This window comes from Taudactylus pleione, unplaced genomic scaffold, assembly GCF_031769625.1.
Source record: "Taudactylus pleione unplaced genomic scaffold, aTauple2 ptg000545l, whole genome shotgun sequence".
NCBI classification, from domain to species: Eukaryota; Metazoa; Chordata; class Amphibia; order Anura; family Myobatrachidae; genus Taudactylus; species Taudactylus pleione.
This window is the reverse complement of record NW_028284947.1, coordinates 6751203-6770753: the sequence shown is the minus strand read 5'-3', so window position 1 is coordinate 6770753 and position 19551 is coordinate 6751203. Positions and strand designations below refer to the sequence as shown.

Below are 19551 nucleotides of genomic sequence, written 5' to 3'. Positions count from 1 at the left end.
GGCTGCACATAGTGACTGCTTATCCCCAGGAAATACTGTGATGTTGCTGTACTGTAATTCTCGGGGACAAGTGCGGCTGCACATAGTGACTGCTTATCCCCAGGAAATTCTGTGATGTTGCTGTACTGTAATTCTCCGGGACAGGTGCGGCTGCACATAGTGACTGCTTATCCCCAGGAAATACTGTGATGTTGCTGTACTGTATTTCTCGGGGACAGGTGCGGCTGCACATAGTGACTGCTTATCCCCAGGAAATTCTGTGATGTTGCTGTACTGTAATTCTCGGGGACAGGTGCGGCTGCACATAGTGACTGCTTATCCCCAGGAAATTCTGTGATGTTGCTGTACTGTAATTCTCGGGGACAAGTGCGGCTGCACATAGTGACTGCTTTTCCCCAAGAAATACTGTGATGTTGCTGTACTGTAATTCTCGGGGACAGGTGCGGCTGCACATAGTGACTGCTTATCCCCAGGAAATTCTGTGATGTTGCTGTACTGTAATTCCCCCGGGACAGGTGCGGCTGCACATAGTGACTGCTTATCCCCAGGAAATTCTGTGATGTTGCTGTACTGTAATTCTCCGGGACAGGTGCGGCTGCACATAGTGACTGCTTATCCCCAGGAAATACTGTGATGTTGCTGTACTGTAATTCTCAGGGACAGGTGCGGCTGCACATAGTGACTGCTTATCCCCAGGAAATACTGTGATGTTGCTGTACTGTAATTCTCGGGGACAGGTGTGGCTGCACATAGTGACTGCTTATCCCCAGGAAATTCTGTGATGTTGTTGTACTGTAATTCTCGGGGACAGGTGCGGCTGCACATAGTGACTGCTTATCCCCAGGAAATTCTGTGATGCTGCTGTACTGTAATTCCCTGGGACTGGTGCGGCTGCACATAGTGACTGCTTATCCCCAGGAAATACTGTGATGTTGCTGTACTGTAATTCTCGGGGACAGGTGCGGCTGCACATAGTGACTGCTTATCCCCAGGAAATACTGTGATGTTGCTGTACTGTAATTTCGGGGACAGGTGCGGCTGCACATAGTGACTGCTTATCCCCAGGAAATTCTGTGATGTTGCTGTACTGTAATTCTCGGGGACAAGTGCGGCTGCACATAGTGACTGCTTATCCCCAAGAAATACTGTGATGTTGCTGTACTGTAATTCTCGGGGACAGGTGCGGCTGCACATAGTGACTGCTTATCCCCAGGAAATTCTGTGATGTTGCTGTACTGTAATTCCCCCGGGACAGGTGCGGCTGCACATAGTGACTGCTTATCCCCAGGAAATACTGTGATGTTGCTGTACTGTAATTCTCGGGGACAGGTGCGGCTGCACATAGTGACTGCTTATCCCCAGGAAATACTGTGATGTTGCTGTACTGTAATTCTCGGGGACAAGTGCGGCTGCACATAGTGACTGCTTATCCCCAGGAAATTCTGTGATGTTGCTGTACTGTAATTCTCGGGGACAGGTGCGGCTGCACATAGTGACTGCTTATCCCCAGGAAATTCTGTGATGTTGCTGTACTGTAATTCCCGGGGACAGGTGCGGCTGCACATAGTGACTGCTTATCCCCAGGAAATACTGTGATGTTGCTGTACTGTAATTCTCGCGGACAGGTGCGGCTGCACATAGTGACTGCTTATCCCCAGGAAATTCTGTGATGTTGCAGTACTGTAATTCTCGGGGACAGGTGCGGCTGCACATAGTGACTGCTTATCCCCAGGAAATTCTGTGATGTTGCTGTACTGTAATTCTCGGGGACAAGTGCGGCTGCACATAGTGACTGCTTATCCCCAAGAAATACTGTGATGTTGCTGTACTGTAATTCTCGGGGACAGGTGCGGCTGCACATAGTGACTGCTTATCCCCAGGAAATTCTGTGATGTTGCTGTACTGTAATTCCCCCGGGACAGGTGCGGCTGCACATAGTGACTGCTTATCCCCAGGAAATTCTGTGATGTTGCTGTACTGTAATTCTCCGGGACAGGTGCGGCTGCACATAGTGACTGCTTATCCCCAGGAAATACTGTGATGTTGCTGTACTGTATTTCTCGGGGACAGGTGCGGCTGCACATAGTGACTGCTTATCCCCAGGAAATTCTGTGATGTTGCTGTACTGTAATTCTCGGGGACAGGTGCGGCTGCACATAGTGACTGCTTATCCCCAGGAAATTCTGTGATGTTGCTGTACTGTAATTCTCGGGGACAGGTGCGGCTGCACATAGTGACTGCTTATCCCCAGGAAATTCTGTGATGTTGCTGTACTGTAATTCTCGGGGACAAGTGCGGCTGCACATAGTGACTGCTTATCCCCAAGAAATACTGTGATGTTGCTGTACTGTAATTCTCGGGGACAGGTGCGGCTGCACATAGTGACTGCTTATCCCCAGGAAATTCTGTGATGTTGCTGTACTGTAATTCCCCCGGGACAGGTGCGGCTGCACATAGTGACTGCTTATCCCCAGGAAATTCTGTGATGTTGCTGTACTGTAATTCTCCGGGACAGGTGCGGCTGCACATAGTGACTGCTTATCCCCAGGAAATACTGTGATGTTGCTGTACTGTATTTCTCGGGGACAGGTGCGGCTGCACATAGTGACTGCTTATCCCCAGGAAATTCTGTGATGTTGCTGTACTGTAATTCTCGGGGACAGGTGCGGCTGCACATAGTGACTGCTTATCCCCAGGAAATTCTGTGATGTTGCTGTACTGTAATTCCCGGGGACAGGTGCGGCTGCACATAGTGACTGCTTATCCCCAGGAAATACTGTGATGTTGCTGTACTGTAATTCCCGGGGACAGGTGCGGCTGCACATAGTGACTGCTTATCCCCAGGAAATTCTGTGATGCTGCTGTACTGTAATTCTCCGGGACAGGTGCGGCTGCACATAGTGACTGCTTATCCCCAGGAAATACTGTGATGTTGCTGTACTGTAATTCTCGGGGACAGGTGCGGCTGCACATAGTGACTGCTTATCCCCAGGATATACTGTGATGTTGCTGTACTGTAATTCTCGGGGACAAGTGCGGCTGCACATAGTGACTGCTTATCCCCAGGAAATTCTGTGATGTTGCTGTACTGTAATTCTCGGGGACAGGTGCGCCTGCACATAGTGACTGCTTATCCCCAGGAAATTCTGTGATGTTGCTGTACTGTAATACTCGGGGACAGTTGCGGCTGCACATAGTGACTGCTTATCCCCAGGAAATACTGTGATGTTGCTGTACTGTAATTCTCGGGGACAGGTGCGGCTGCACATAGTGACTGCTTATCCCCAGGAAATACTGTGATGTTGCTGTACTGTAATTCTCGGGGACAGGTGCGGCTGCACATAGTGACTGCTTATCCCCAGGAAATACTGTGATGTTGCTGTACTGTAATTCTCGGGGACAAGTGCGGCTGCACATAGTGACTGCTTATCCCCAGGAATTTAATATGGGCATTTGTGTGGTTGTTTTACATATAGTTATAAAATAGAATAGTGCAAGTAAAATACATGTGCTGTAACCTATAGCAACCTATCAGATATTGCTTTTCATTAGTCTGACCACAATACCACACAATAGCAAAGCAGGTGGTACATCAGTGTATTGGGCATAGCAGGGCCGAAACTAGGATATCTGTCACCTGGTGCAAGGCAGCAATTTTGCGCCCCCTCCCTTCCTGTACCTGAAGTTTGTCCTTGCTCGTCCATGCGGATGGCTGGCATAAACCCCCTGGCAATGAGCATAAACCCACCTGGCCAGTAAGGACCTCTAGCATTTGTCTCCTCTTTGGTGGTGGCCATTTTTGGATGGCCGTTTTTCTGAGTCTGCAGCTCCCAAGCCACCTTGAGTCAGCTTTTTTTCACCCCCTGCAATCTGGCACCCGGTGCACGTGCACCTCTAGCCCCCCCCTAGTTGCGGCCCTGGGCATAGTAGCAGAGGCGCATAGAGTTCTGTGTATTACTCCAAAAGACCATCTGGATTGGGCCTAATTCTGAGTTGAACGCAGCCTCTCCTTGGGCGGGACGTACTAAGCATTGCTTCCGCGATGTGGTACATTCCGCCTGTCTTCGGGTACATACAGCCGTTAATTACAGCGGTATGTACTAGAATATCGCAAAAGACAGCTCTCCCAATAAGCACTGGCCTTTGCGATGCCCCCAGGGAGAAGGACTTCCAGGTTTAAAACCCAAAAGTCCCTCTGGCATCCTTCTGCGGTGGGGGGAGATGGGGCTGTGGGGGGAGATGGGAGGGATCCGATTGGATCCCTCTCAGGAGAGGCGTCCCAAAAAAGAAGCCTGAAGATGGCGTTACCCATCAGGACGAAGAACCAGTATGCACCGCATGGCATTTTCGGGGGTTTTACAGCATTTTCCCCTTTAGCACATCCCGCCCCATGTCTGTGCCTTTTGCCGCTGTGGCGTCTGCGACTATGGGCCGTATTCAATTAGACGAGAATGGCCATTTTCCGTGAAAAAGTATCGCGGATGATGTCATTTCGACAGGTGGAAACTTATCGCCGCATTCAACTCCAAATAGTTTTCGCGTATGCGAAAATGCAATGTAATAGGCGACAAAGATTCGCCTATGAATAGGTAGTGAAAAAAAGTTCAGAATTGCGGTTTTCAGGTGCAAACGTCGGGAAACCACTCAGCACCTTTGAGACAGCCCCCCAAAGCATAACTACGTCACAAAAATCCTTAATAAAAATGAAGAACACCCAAACAATTACTTTGTAAAAGGCGGTGAAAAAGTACAAAGTTGGGGTACAAATTTAAAATCTAGCGAAATAAGCTTTTGGGGGGTCGGCAAGTATGGGGGGGGGGGTTTGATTGCAGGTGCTTGCTAAAGGTGTGTTTTTAATACCTTAATTTTGCAATTTTCAACCATGCTTGCACCCATTTTCAAGTACCCCAAATTTGATGGGACTAGTTATTTACACCAAAGAAAACTGCTAAATGCTATTCTTCACCACTTGTGCAAAGACACTCATTAGCAGCTATTTAAGTACCCCACATAGCTTCAGTAGGGCTATTCTGGGGCATCTACATTGATCCCCAATGTTAGTGCATCTTTTGGAGGGTTCAGGCTGATTTCCCCAAATCTGACAGCACTTTTTCGCTGGGTCCAGACTTCGTGTCCTTTGGAATTGAATAGGGCGATAAGTGGGGCGCGCACGAAAAGTTTGCACCTCCAAAACACGCAAAGTCGGGGAAATGTGCGGCAGGCGAAACCCTTCCGACTTTTCACGTCTAATTGAATATGCCTCCATACAGTGCATCCGGAAAGTATTCACCTTATATAGACAGGTGTATGCCTTTCAAAATCATGTCCAAACAACTGAATTTACCACAGGTGGACTCCAATTAAGCTGTAGGAACATCTCAAGGATGATCAGTGGAAACAGGCTGCTCCTGAGCTCAATTGTGAGCTTCATGGCAAAGGCTGTGAATACTTATGTACATGTGATTTCTTAGTTTTTTTCTTTTATTAAATTTGCAAAAATCTCAAAAAATCTTTTTACACGTTGTCATTATGGGATATTGTGTGTAGAATTTTGAGGACAAATATGAATTTATTCCATTTTGGAATAAGGGGCCTATTCATTAAACCTAAAAATTCTCTGGAGATAATTAGCTTTAGAACTCTCATGGAGTTCTAGCTAATTATAGGTGGAATTCATCATTCCACCTCTCCATAAGTATCTATTCCGAAAAGCTGTCATTTTTGCGATGACAGCTTTTCGGGAAATAGATACTTTTCCCTGCCTACACTACCTTATCGCATCTGGAAACAGTGCTGCGCATGCGCTGTTACATCTGTAAAACCAGCGCATGCGCAGCACTGCCTACAGATGCGTTAAGTTTCTGGACCCCTCCGCTCACCTTCCCCCCCCCGACTTACCTGTCCACGCAGCAGCCTCCGGCTCCGTCCTGCTGGTCTGTCATGTGGTTTCCCAGCAGACCACATGATTAGAAAAAAAAAAATAATATATATTTTTTTTGTCTAAACTTTCTTGTGCTCTGCTGGGGAGCACACATGACAGACCAGCCTCCGGAGCCTGAGGACGGAGCAGAGATACAGGTAAGTTTCACCTGCTATTCGCCACCTCACAGTGGCGAATAGTAACTGTATCAAATTCCGAAAATTGATAATTTTCGGAATTTGATGAATACCATAATTTCCACATCCCCATACTAATGTACTAATGTATGGGGAGTGTGGAAATTAACGCAGGGGAACTTAGGGCCTGATTCAGACCCACTCGCAAGCGGCTGTCCGCTCGCAAGTGGGTCGATGTTGTGCACTGCGCATGCGCACGACGGCGGGAGCTCCGTCGTGCGCATGCGCCAGACGCGACGAGCTGTCGATGTTGACGCTCCATAATTATGGAGGGCGGCCCTCATTCAGAGCGTGCGCTCTGCTCAGAGCGTACGGCTCTGAATGAGGGCCTTAGCAAGGAGATATCTGTGATATCTCCTGTGCTAAGTGGCTACATGAATACCAAAATAACGTTATTTAAGGAAAATGTCCTTAAAAACGTTATTTTAGTGTTGATGAATAGGCCCCTAAGGCTGTAATATAACAAAATGCGGAAAAAGTGAAGTGCTGTGAAAACTTTCCAGATGCACTGTATATGATAAGCTTTCCCTGGTGTACAACCGTGTGTCTCACTGTGCAAGGACTGAGATATCCACTTTAAGCTTCTTTCCACATGGCGCATCTTTAGACGCAACCATCGGTCGCAACATCAAAACTTGCACCAGCCCCATACTAGGTGCAGATTTTCCATCAGAGAATGGTTTCCATTGTGAGCGATTGATTATGCGTCTGAGTTCTCCCAGTCATTACCCTGGAATGCCCAATACATTACTGGGACCGTACATCTCAATCGGTACTGCGAATCTGCACACACACCCCACAGGTTGCATGTGAAGGGAGACTTTTTAGCGACTTAAGGTCATATTCAATTAGGCTGCGAAAACCCATTATCGGCGATACTTTATCGCCGATAACGTCATTTTTGCCATCTTCAGTTTTCCCCATATTCAATTTCAAAGACTTTTCGCGGGTGCGAAAAGTCTTTGTCAAAAAACAGGGATAACTTTTCACCATAGAATAGGTGGCTAAAAAAAATTGCAGAATTGGGGCAAAAAAAGCACCCTGTACCCCTTGGAATGTCCCCTAAAGGTATTCTGTGTCCATTTTTTTTTTTTTTAAAGTTCCTTAGAACACCCCAAAAAAAGTGCTTTCATTTTTGGGGCGAAAAAAAAAGTTGGGGACAAACTTATAAACTAGCAAAATAGACTCAGGGTGGGTCCCCATGTATGCGGCAGGTGTTTTTTCGGGTTGCGGCTGATGGATTTTTCACGATTTTTTTTAAAGTTCACTTTAGGGACTTAAAAATATGCTTGCACCCATTTTCATGTACCCCAAATTTAATGGGACTAGTTATTTTTCTAAAAAAGAATAGCTAAATGCTATTCTTCACCACTTTGTTAAAGACACATTAAAACACCTGTAGAGTCCGTTGAAAAACCACTTTAGCAGGACTTTTTGGGGGTGTCCATAGTGATCCCCCCATGCTGCTTACCTTTCCACCGGGTCTCGTTTTCGCCGATTCCAAATTGAATACGGGGATACGCAGGCACGCGCCCGATACTTTATCCCCAAGAAAGCACATGCAGTTGAAGAACATTGACGATTTGCATGAAATTGTCATAGAGTCCCACTTAGAATCAGGCCCTTATTGTATCACTACTAACAGCTGATTGTTGATTGGGTGTTATTGGTTACTACACATCCATTGCTCTTTGCACAAAGTTAAAGTAAACCCCACTGCTAATATATATTCAAGAGACCAGGAAAAAGGTATAAATGATAGAAAAAGTAAAAAAATAAAATAAGGAAAAACAGCAAAGGGAGTATGCAATTCATTACAAGTTTATATTAAATAATATGTTCTAGTCTACACATTAAGGGATTTTAATTATACACTACCTTTGTTGTTTGAATGCAGCGTTTTGTAATTTATTAAATACTGCACTCTGCTGGACACTTGCAGTAATACACAATAACAATCTGTAAATCAAATTGGCACCCAAAAATACTGTATGGTCATGGGCGTAACTACCATAGGTGCAACTGCAATGGGGCCCATCTTCCTTATCAAAGTTACATGTGTTATATACATTCTTCACCATTGAGTGGTACATAGGGGCCCTTACAAACTTTTTGCTATGGGGTCTTCAAATATCTAGTTACACCGCTGTATATGGTGGTAAATTTTGTGGGGGTGAAATGTAGGACAGAGGAGTGCAAAATGGGCGCAATAAAATGTATTATAAAATAAGTAGACTGAATATAAATTGAAATTCCTGGAAAGTGTAAAATCGTGGATTGTAGAATGGGGTTCAGCGTACTTCGCAAAAAAAATTCCATACTTCTCAACAATCCTGATTTTCTCAGGTTAAAGGAGACATAAAGCACCTGTGGCATCCAGATTGTACATACCCCCAAACATACCAACCACATTTGAATAGGGGCACGTTACCGGCCATGGTTGGTTGTTGGTGGAGCTTGGCCTCATGTTGTAAGGTAAAGTATACAGAACCATTTAATTAGACCTAATGCTCTGTGTTTTCTTGATATGGTAGATCCTGCATGACCTTCCAGTGGACCAAACTGTGATAAAAGTATGGAGCCTCACTGCTCCTCGAATCAAAATCTCCGTAAAGGGGACAATTGTCACCTCGGCTGTAGCTGTACAAATAAACACCTCCTCCTCAACAGATTTATATTGTGAAATGGTAAGTGAGCATCAGGAAGATTACATTTAAACCCATAAATTATATGCAATTGAATGGACTCAGTTCTTTTTTTGTAGCATATATAAATACAGCTGTTGGTTCAATATGATACCGTGTTTCCCCAGAATTAGACCTACCCCGAAAATAAGGCCTATCCTTACTTTTGAAGAATGGCCCAAAATAAGCCCTACCCCGAAAATAAGACCTAATAAAATCCAAATTTTTCCCGGTCCTTGCATTACACTAAAATGCCCCCAGCTCCGCCCCCCGCATGAAATACTAAATGATAGAGCTGGAGGAGGCTGCCCGGCCCGCTTGGGCCGCTCCTCCATCAGCTTACAGTACTGTAGTCAGACTCCAAAACAAGCTTTCAATAAAGCTTGTTTTGGAGTCAGCGCGCGTGATGTCATGACATCATGCGCGACTCTGAAGGAGGACATCGGAGGAGCCGCGGATCGTGGAAGAAGGAGCCGCCTCCGGAGTCTTCTTATTGTAAAGGTAAGTGGGGAAATGGCTGCATTCAACAGGGAGAGGGACAGGCTGCATTCAACACCGGGGTGGGGGGGTGGGACTGGAGAGGCACAGGCTGCATTCAACAACAGGGGGGGGGGCTGGAAATAAGCCCTACCCCGAAAATAAGCCCTATGGTGTTTTTTTTACCAAAAAAAAAAATATGATAGTGTCTTATTATCGGGGAAACACGGTATAAGCTTAACGAGGTAAACTCTTTAAAGTGGTTTTCCTGCAATTGTTGCTTACACTCAGTGGAGGCAGCCATGTTGTCTGCTGAGCCCATGGGCTGGCTGGAAACTTTTAGCCTAGGCATACTTTCCTACTCCAGGAGGCTCTCAAAAATTGGGTAGCGCTCTCAGCAGTCCAGAAAAGTGAGCAAGTCTCCCGGAGCTCGCCAACACCCCCACAGCCGCCCACTTACCAAGCAAAAGTGGGTGGTTCGTGGGGCCAATGACACAGTTGTGCTGAATCACGTCACCATAGCCCCACCAATCGCTTTACAATGGCTGTGTGCTCAGCACTGTATAATGTGGGACGGGGCCACAATGAAGCACCCGCGCCACCACTCCCAGGCACCGCCAACGATGCCTATGCCACGCCCACGGCTGAGTCAGAGAACAAATGGAGACACATCTCACTCTCTGCCCATCCTGGGCACACTCCCCAGTATGCTACATTCTTATCAAGCTTTATGCTTCTTCCTCCAGAGGCGGCCACTGTAGGGTGATGGAGAAATGACCTCATTGGGCCCCGCCCACACTGATAATTGCATCATTACACAGTTACTCACACTCCTATCTCTTCCTGGAGAGATTGTTAGATTGTCACGGCCATTCTGGAAGAGTGGACAAATATGGTATGCCATGATTTCCAGTACACCCTCCCAGTCAGCAAAGGAACAGGGAACAGGCAGGCATCTTGAATGTAATGGGTGTGGTTTTAGTTGACACAACCAGCAGCATAAACCTAAAGTCCAGCTGATTAGGGAATGTCTCTCAGAGTGCAGGGACCTAATTGATTTGCAGAAACAGCGGCTCACCCTTGCTCTCAGGCTTCCTATATTCACACGGATTGGCCACTGCTTCAGTAAGTAATGAGTCCCCTTGCACTGTATCAATTAATTCCCCTCCAAAATCAGTTCACAACCCCCCAAGATCATATAATTCTTATTGGAACGGTGCTTAACTGCCTGCTAGGTGGCCAGGGACATGCTAAGATGTCACCATAGTCATGAGCATGTGTGTGGCCATGTTGTGCAGCGACACAAATAGGGATTAGGTGAAAGCCAGACCGGACTAGATTCCGGAACGCCGGACTGGGACAGTTCCCTGCAGCGACCTCTGCTGCTGAGGAGCTGTCAGCTATATAATGCGCGTCCCTGACACACCATCTGGGGGGTGTGTCAGTGACAGGTAGGGATCGATCATTACAGTAGCTCCCTGCCGGACCAGATGCCGGAATGGAACAGTTCTGCTGTAATGCGCTGTCTGTCCAAGGGAGCCGGCTGTAATCTCTCCCTCCCCCCGGTGACAGGCTGTCACTACACAACCCCCGGACACAGCTTCTTAGCAGCAGAGCTGGTCCGTTCCGGCATGTGGTCCGGCAGGGAGCCACTATAATGAACGCTCCCTGCCTGTCACTGACACACACCCCGGACGGGGACTCGGGGACGCGCATTATACAGCTGACAGCTCCTCAGCAGCAGAGGTCGCTGCAGGGAGCTGTCCCAGTCCGGCGTTCCGGAATCTTGTCCGGTCCGGCTTTCACCGATACCCACACAGAATAACATTGCCTATGGCTTAGGGCAGTGGCGGGCTGGGCCGGGGGGCAGGGTGCCACCCGCCCCCCAGGCCGGTACATTTGTGCAGCACTAGGGCCGCTCCCCTCTCCCCTCTGCTGGGCTGCTTGACACGCTGAACCTGCCGACGGCTCTTATGGCCACTACCAAGATAGGAGCGGCCACGAGCCGCTCAGCCATTGTAATGATATGTGAAATAGCCGTGGGAGGGCTGCTGCTGCAGCTCCTCCCATCAGCCATTGCGGAGCGCGTGAGTGATATCACTCCCTCCAGTAAATAACTTCCCTCCGGCGGCTCCCATCACCTGGTCTGACTAGCGGTGATGACGCGTGTCTCTATGACACATGACGCTGTGCCGGCCCTCCTTTGTTCTGTGCCTGTCGCCGCAGCCTCCAAGAGAAGCAAGGAACAGGCGTCTTGTTGAGTGTGAGCGGAACGAAACCACCGCCAGCTGCCGAGTACTATGTTAACAGCATGGTACAGATCCCTCTACAGACTCCCTTCCAGACCCACCTACTGTATGAGGCAGAGTGACACTGACTGACAACTGGCAGCAAGTAAGTGACAGGGCATTTTTTGCTGCTGTGTTATTATATACATATATTTCCCAAAGAGGTCTGGCTTTTTAATGATTTGGCTATGTGCCTGTCCAGAATGGTGACCCAGGAGTGGAGCACAATAAGTCAAGAGGGCAGTGGCTTATGCCATCAACGTTATAAAATCACATCCCATTGCACACCATGTGTGTATGTGTGTATATATATATATATATATATATATATATAATTATTATTTTTTTCCAATATGGGTGGCACTCACTGGTCTTGTCAATTCGATGTAACAAAGGCACGAACGCCTGTATTCTAAGGATCAATGTTTCAAATCTTCATTGAATTTTCATCAGGATCACCTGGTCATATATGCAGTCTCAGAGACTGGCACTCCCAAATCAGCATTCCGAATTGCCAGGATGCCTTCCCTGTAGTAATCAATACATTTACTAAAATCTTCTTGCTCCGATAAGAGCCTGCCCTGGGGAAGAGCTGGTTCGGGTCCTCGTTGCACACTGTGCATACGTGGCTTTCAGGGCCCAACAGAGAGGGATCCAGAGCACCCTTCTCCATAAGAAATGCTAAAACAGTAGCCCACAAGCTACTATAGGGTAACGGCATCTGGAGATGGCGTTACTCTATTGAGGCCAAGCTCCACAATGTGCTGGTAAAAAGCCGGGCCACTTGCTTGTGTTTGCCCCCCAGGCTAAAAGTTGCCAGCCAGCCCCTGGCTTAGGGGCACCTAGAACACTGAATGAGTGACAATGTTGCCCGTCCAGTGTTTTTAATGCCCCTGCAGCACCTTCTTACTGATCTACATGTGAAGCTGCTGCTGCTCCTTTATGGCTCCTGGGAGTATGGCGCATGGCTATATTTTCATAGCTAAGTGCTACGCTCCCACCTCCTGCCAGCTAAGAGGCAGCAGTTACTATATTTGCAAACCAAAATCAAAGTGTACATTATGATGGACTGATTTTATCAATAAGCCCTTTTACTGGTAATACCCATCAAAGATGATATATAATGGTGATTGTGTGCCTCACTAATCTACACAAAAAGATAATGAAAGTACTGAGTTGTTCTGCTCGGGCCACGTGCGCAGATATGACAATCCGACAACCTTGTCTGGGTCTCCTTTGATGTAGTTGCAGTCTTTCCTGCCAGGGGAAACCAGTGGAACATCACCCTACAGCCTGGAGAGCAGCCCGAGACCCACCAGACGCTTCATTGTCCCAGCCCCCTCTTCTGTGACATCTTGACATGATGAGCTGGGGGCGGGGGGCAGTGGGGCTGGCCTAGGATGCATTAGTGTCCTGCTGCGGCACTGCTGATAGCTAAGGGCTATGAACGCCTTACTGCATGTAATCTTCATCTCTTGCTTGTCTGCTATAGCCTGAATTTTGAAGTTGATGGGGATTGGACAACCCATAGCTGATCAGATCTTCTGAATGGTCATAGCAGCAGGGCATGAGTGTGATCTTGTGGGATGCAGTGACCCAGAGCAAGATTAAGACAAATGGTGCCCTAGCCATACAAATGGTGCCCTAGCCATACAAATGGTGCCCTAGCCATACTGGTTTGGGGACTATTCTATTGATTTTTTCTTTAAGCAACTTGAAAATGTGCTTGATGTACTGAAAACAGCTGTTTCCATAATTAATTTTATTGCAGGAAATTGTTACCGCAGTCCACGCCTCCTATGCAGACAAGAAACTTATGTTACACCCATCTGATTCCGTGTAAGTTTATGTGTAATTGGTAACATAGTATCTGTATCTACTTCTTCTATGACACAGGGGAATTAAAGGAGTTATATTCACTATTTACCATTTTCTGAACTATTTGACATAAGGGTTTTTCCTAAGTTTGCCCACATCCACTAGAAGAGATTGCGTTTGTACTCACACTGTTGTTTATTTCTCCATATCAGAATTCATATAAATGACTTCAGGAGCTCCTTGTCAGTTTCTTTGGTGAGTACATTGGATATAAATGACACAAACAAGACCTGTAAAGCACAGATTCACACAAATAATAATGCCTATTACTTCAGATGTGAACCATGACGTTTATGTAACCATGCTTGTAGAAAGATCTCAGTTACTGCCCAGGAAACCTAGTATTTCGGTCACACCTTTTTAATGCACTCTTGTTCCACAGAGCGAGGAATCAGTCAGGCAATTTTTGCAAAGGACGGTGTCTGAATTTGGGATTCCAGCTGTTGTGAAACGTAAGTTTCTGTTTTACAATGAGTGTTATGTTATACACAGGAAGGACATAAAACGAGAGCATGTTTTGTTGGGAATATGGCCTAGGCCTCTCCTCTCTACCAGACACTTCATTTGCTCCTCTATCCCTTCAGAATATCATTGAAAATCCTCACACTGACCTATAAAGCCCTCACCCAATTCACTCTCCTCTACATTGCCGGCCTCTTCACCCTCCACACACCCGGCCACGGGCACCAAGGCGGGAGGAGAGCGGGGACTAGTTACCTGGGACTGGGCTTGTTAGAGGGGTCCAGTCCGGGTAAGTTGCTAAAGAGGACATTGTCTCCCCTTGCAGCACTGCACAGTAAGTACACCCAGTAGGGTCACAGGGGCCGCTTCACGAAAACTAATATTTAGGGTGTGTGGCCATGCCGTGGCCGCTCTTGGCGCCCATGCTTTCAGGCAATGACCACCATCACTCCTCCCAACTGACTACCTCCTCCCTCTCACACCTCCAAGATTTTGCTCATACTTCTCTCCCTCACCCAATTAAGGTGCGTAACACATGGGACGATTTGTTCCATGAACGAAAATCGTCCCGTGTGTCCCCGGCAGCAGGGGCGCTGAGGGGGGGGGGCAGGTACAAATTACCCGGGCCCAGGCTTGCTGGAGGGGCCCGGCGGGGGCCCTGGTCCGGCACCGCCCCCCCTCCCTCCTACATCACAGCAGCCCAACACATGCTGCTGTGTGCTGGGCTGCAGTGGGAGACTGCCCGCAGCAGCTGGAGCAGTCTCCTATGCCTATGGGGGGAGAGATCATGCTGATCATGACCCCCATTGGCTGTGCGCCAGGCTGAAGGGCTCACAGTGCCCCCCTCCTAGTGAAGCGGCGCTGCTAAAATGATTTTTTTATTCTGTGTTTTTTTTCCTAAGGGGACGTGGCCATGCCTCCCCTGATTAGGCCACGCCCCCTGTCACCCGGGCCCGACGCTGCTCTTGGCTGCTCTGCCCGGCAGGGGTGTGCTCAGTGTTGTTATTGATTTCGTTCACTGCCGGGCTCCCTCCCTCATCCCCGAATATGTTCAACCTGACATTATCGTCAGGTTGGACAGGAGGTTCGGGCGATGAACGGCAACTACCAACTACAAACGGGAGCGCTCATTGGTAGTTGCTGCATTGGTAGTTGCCGTTCATCGTTTTGGCCCTGAAACTGAACGATTTTTTGAACGATAACGACATAGTTATCGTTCAGTCGTCCAAAAAATCAACTGTGTGTACTCACCTTTAGACTCTCCACTTCTCTCCAAAGCTTCCAACGAGCTCTCAAAACCCACTTCTTTATTAAAGCCTTCCAGCTGTCATCCTAACGGACCACTCCATGCTCCACCCTCACTGTCTCTCCCCTCTGTTACCTCTGTCTGTCTTTGACTCCCCTCTACACTGTGAGCTCTCGCAAGCAGGGCCCTCTTCCCTCTTGTGTTACCCCCCTGCCCGCATTGGCATAATACCTTTAGGCTCAACAGGCAGTGCTACCACTAAGGTTGCCTTTAATACATATGAAACAATATCTATATAGCTTGTATTGGGATGGAGTCGGCATCCCGACAGTCGGGATGCCGGCGGTCAGAATCCTGGCAATGGAATCTGGACAGCTGACATCCCCCTATTGGGATTAGGGGGAGAGTTAGGGTTAGTGACTAGGGGTAGAGTTAGGCTGCAGGGGGTAGGGTTAGGGATAGGCTGCAGGGGGTAGGGTTAGGGATAGGCTGCGGGGAGAAGGGTTAGGCTGTGGGAGGGGAGGGTTAAGAATAGGCTGCAGGAAAGGTGGCTGAGGGTTAGGATACTTACCTGCATGCGTCGGGGTACCGTTGTCTGTATTCTGACCGTCGGGATCCTGTACCCAACTCCTTGTATCCATGATTTTGGAATGTTTTGTACTGTAAGTCTTCTGCTTTTTTTGTTCATCCTGTTTTGTTTACACTGTTTATGTTTGCATACTTTGTAAGGTGCTGCAGAACCCTTGTGGCAACATATATATAAAGGATAATAATAATGATACGCCAACCCCAAACTGCAAAGAATGCACAGGATCATGTGATACTAATCCCACCTACTCCATTGTATTCAGGGCCAGCAAGACTATACCCCTCCCCAATGTGGCTGCTTCTGATGCCCCCTCCTTACTCCATGGTATTCATACAGCCACTACAAAAGGCATTGTTGAGTGAATACCCGGCCTAGAGGATTTAGCAACTCCAGGATGCACATGTAGCTTTGCAAATGCAGACTATGTGAGCATGGCTGATTGGAAGAACAGGAATTTATAGATAAATGCAGTCACTCTTCACCAGTCCAACTATAATGGGCCCTCTTAGAGCTCTATCCTCATCCACTTTATCACCCCTGCTGCGCCTGAAGGGGAGGACTTGGCCAGGTATTTTGTACCGCCTACTTACCTCCCCTGACTATTACCATGGAAGTGCAGCTCCATTGTGACCTAAACAATTGATGGAGGTATACTTTTTAGCATACATACCGACTGGGAGGGGGCAGCCAGGTTGGAAGAGTGTGATGGTTGAGAAAGTGGGCGGTGCAGGGGACATGGCAGCACAATTGTCATCGTGGCTCCGCCCCCACTATTGTATAGCGGGGGCGGGGCTACGATAACACGATTCACTGTGATTCCTTTCATCGTCCTCCCCGCACCGCCCACTTGTGTTTTGTGGGCGGCCTCAGGGGGTGCCAGCGGGTGGAGGAGGGAGCACGAGGGGAAGAGGGCCGCGGTGCAGAACTCAGGAGACTTGACTACTTTTCCGATTTTCAGGACACTCCCGGCCAGTTATTGGTCAAGGTGACAGGATTTGGGTCTCCAGTTCAGTACACACCCTATGCAGCGGGGTATCTATAATGGGTGAGGGGGTGCGGTGCACACGGGCCCCCGGGTCCAGGGCACATCCTGCACCCATATTATCTAAAACTTACCTCTCCGAGGTCCCACGTTGGGTCTCTCAGCGCTGCTCAAAACGCTGGAAAATGGCCACCGCACTATGCCCAGAATCTACTGATTCTGCGGTGGCCGGCAAGCCTTGGTGAGATGAGGGGGCCCCTGACGGGGGATGCACATGGATCCCCTCCTTTCTAAAGACACCCCATATACTATGGGCCTTATGTAATAGCCTGCGAGATGCAGATATAAGTGCAAATTCTGGTATGTCTGCCCAGGTTGGTTTTACCATAAAAGTTATTACTGCTGTAAAAATACAGGGAGACTCCCGGAATCGCTCCCACGCCTACATCGCGCAGCTATTGTATAACGCCCAATATGTGTTTATGTTGTTTCTTGACATTACAGGATATTATTATTTTACACGTAAATGGATGATTTTCTTTGCAGGATTGGAGCCGGCTTTGACATCACTGATGAACAGTAAAGGACTTGCTCTATTTGACATTGTAAATCCTGAAATAATATCACATGAGGTAAATAAATATCACGCACATAGCTTTAGATGGAACCGAAATAGTATTAAAAGGGCTGTCCACTTTCATTACATACCTACTTTAATACATATAACCATATTACCCCCATATATGTAGCAAATAGAAGGATGTCTCCACTTTTACCTCTTTCACACAAAATGCATCGGTCTCAAAATGTTTTTTTTCCTTCTCTCTTTTAGGGTTATTTAGTTGTTCAATTGGATTTTGGATTTCCTCATCATTTGCTTGTGGACTTCTTAAAAAAGACCGTGTAGAATATGAGTTCAAAGAAAATATTACGTAAATGTATCATTAAAATATATCATTAAACTTTGTGATTGGACAGTAAAAGGTAAAATTGTTCATTATCATGGGGATTCATTAGGGATTGTATGGTAACATGCTGGGTTTCTAAAGTCACCTATTGTTTGAATCTTACATTATGCTAATTAACTCACTTAACTTCTAACTAGAAATAACCACACGGACACCTATGTGGAATTAAAAGAGGACGCAGACGAAATTTATTGATCAAATTGTAATTAGAAAGATAGTGGCAGTAAAAAAGCAGCCGTGCTCCGAGGCCACAGTCCGACCATTATATGTGACTAAATAAGAAGAGGCGGATCCCCGGCCGGCGCAAACTTGCGGTAGAACCATTCTCCCTTAATTGGCACAGCCTTGATGCCTCCCTAAGATGATGGCCCGGTCCCCCCTAAGGAGAATGACCAACTCGCCGCTATCAAAAGGCAAATGCTACCCAGGCACTCTTACGCTATAATAGGCTACCCAGGAGCACTGCTTCCCGCCAGGCTGCACCTCCACCTGTTGGAAGGAATACATGAAAATTGCACAGTCCAACAACATTAAACAAGAATTGCATACAAAACAGTTTAGTCGGGTGGGTGCGTGGGGTTCCAGAACTGGAAAAGAGGAAGATGGCTCCTCTTCCAGACTATTTATAATGAATAGTAGGGGCCCTACCCTTTATTACTGCCATAGGCTATTATTTTTGATGGACACAATCCTGGCTAAGAACACTCCTCTCCTTTAACCCCTGGTGAACTAGCAAATATTCCATCACTAAACAGGGTGCTTATCTTTCCTCAAACTTATTCAAGTATTCGGCTCTATTTAGCTGTAGAAGCGTATTCAGTGTTCTCTCCAGAAAACATTGCCAGCTAGGTGGCATTAAGAAATAGCCTGGTGGGGGCAGTGTCATCTGGCTGGTTCTCTGCAAGGGTACAAGGAAAAGAAGAGGCTCCTCTCTTGGGACACACTTAAGTAAAGTTAGTTATGTAAATTCTATTCCCTCTTTATACCTGTAATCTGTCTGGACACAGATTTACTTTGTAAAGGCTCTTGCAGATAATGCACACTTGCTGGCTGGACACAGATATAATTTTGTCCAGCAATGCACTCTGAGCCTACATCTACCCTCTCTACATTGTTTCTGCAGTCCAAACCACGCCCTGCCTCTTATAGACGGGGGAGGAATCTCTGTTACTGTGCCAGTCACAGTAACCTTATTGCATTGTGACTCTGATTTTGGACGTCAGTCCCCTGGAGCAAGATAGTGCTGGATGACATGCAAAAAAAGCCGAATGGAGTGGTCGTGGAGTTGATCCTGGGGAAAACACTGTTGTTGTATGGGAATGTTTGGGACTGTAGTTAAGATTCTTCCATCCAGGCTTTTCACACTATGGGGCTTATTCGAAGGGCAAAATGGCTGTGTTTGCGTGGTGGCAATCTGAGTATCCGTATTGCATTGCGCGGATACGGGTGACTTCAAGCGGGAAGCTGCTCCGCCCACTATTTTTCCCGTCTACTCATGCTACCATCACCATTAGTATAGATGCTAGATGGAAAGGGTCCATCCGAAACTGGCTTCCCTTCCCGTATACACGACTAAAATAGAATAGAACACTGGCTACACCCACATGACACTCCTACAAGACAGAAGAGCCCCGTTAGGTCGCACTGTTGCCACCCAGTTCCATCCCGAAATGCCCATTTCATGCAAGGCAAGAACTGGCAAAGATCCATCGGAAGGAGATACACAAACGTGTACATTTGCTCCCCCTATTTCTCCTATATATTTATAAAAGATGGGGTGGTACTAATACGCAACCACATGGTGGTAGTATAGACTTTCAGACTGTTGAAAAGCCGCATAAGAAGCTTTATGAAGATTGT

General features: G+C 47.3%; 1 protein-coding gene across 1 annotated transcript; it reads left to right on the top strand.

Moving 5' to 3' along the window:
- Positions 1-8651: 8651 nt before the first annotated feature.
- LOC148500844 (cholesteryl ester transfer protein-like) lies at positions 8652-17732 on the top strand (the record flags this gene model as incomplete). The annotated part of the gene is made up of 6 exons (XM_088451287.1): positions 8652-8804; positions 13338-13405; positions 13597-13639; positions 13827-13896; positions 17270-17355; positions 17556-17732. Coding segments are annotated over 6 exons (495 nt in total), but the record flags the coding sequence as incomplete, so codon positions are not given.
- Between the last annotated feature and the right edge of the window lie 1819 nt (positions 17733-19551).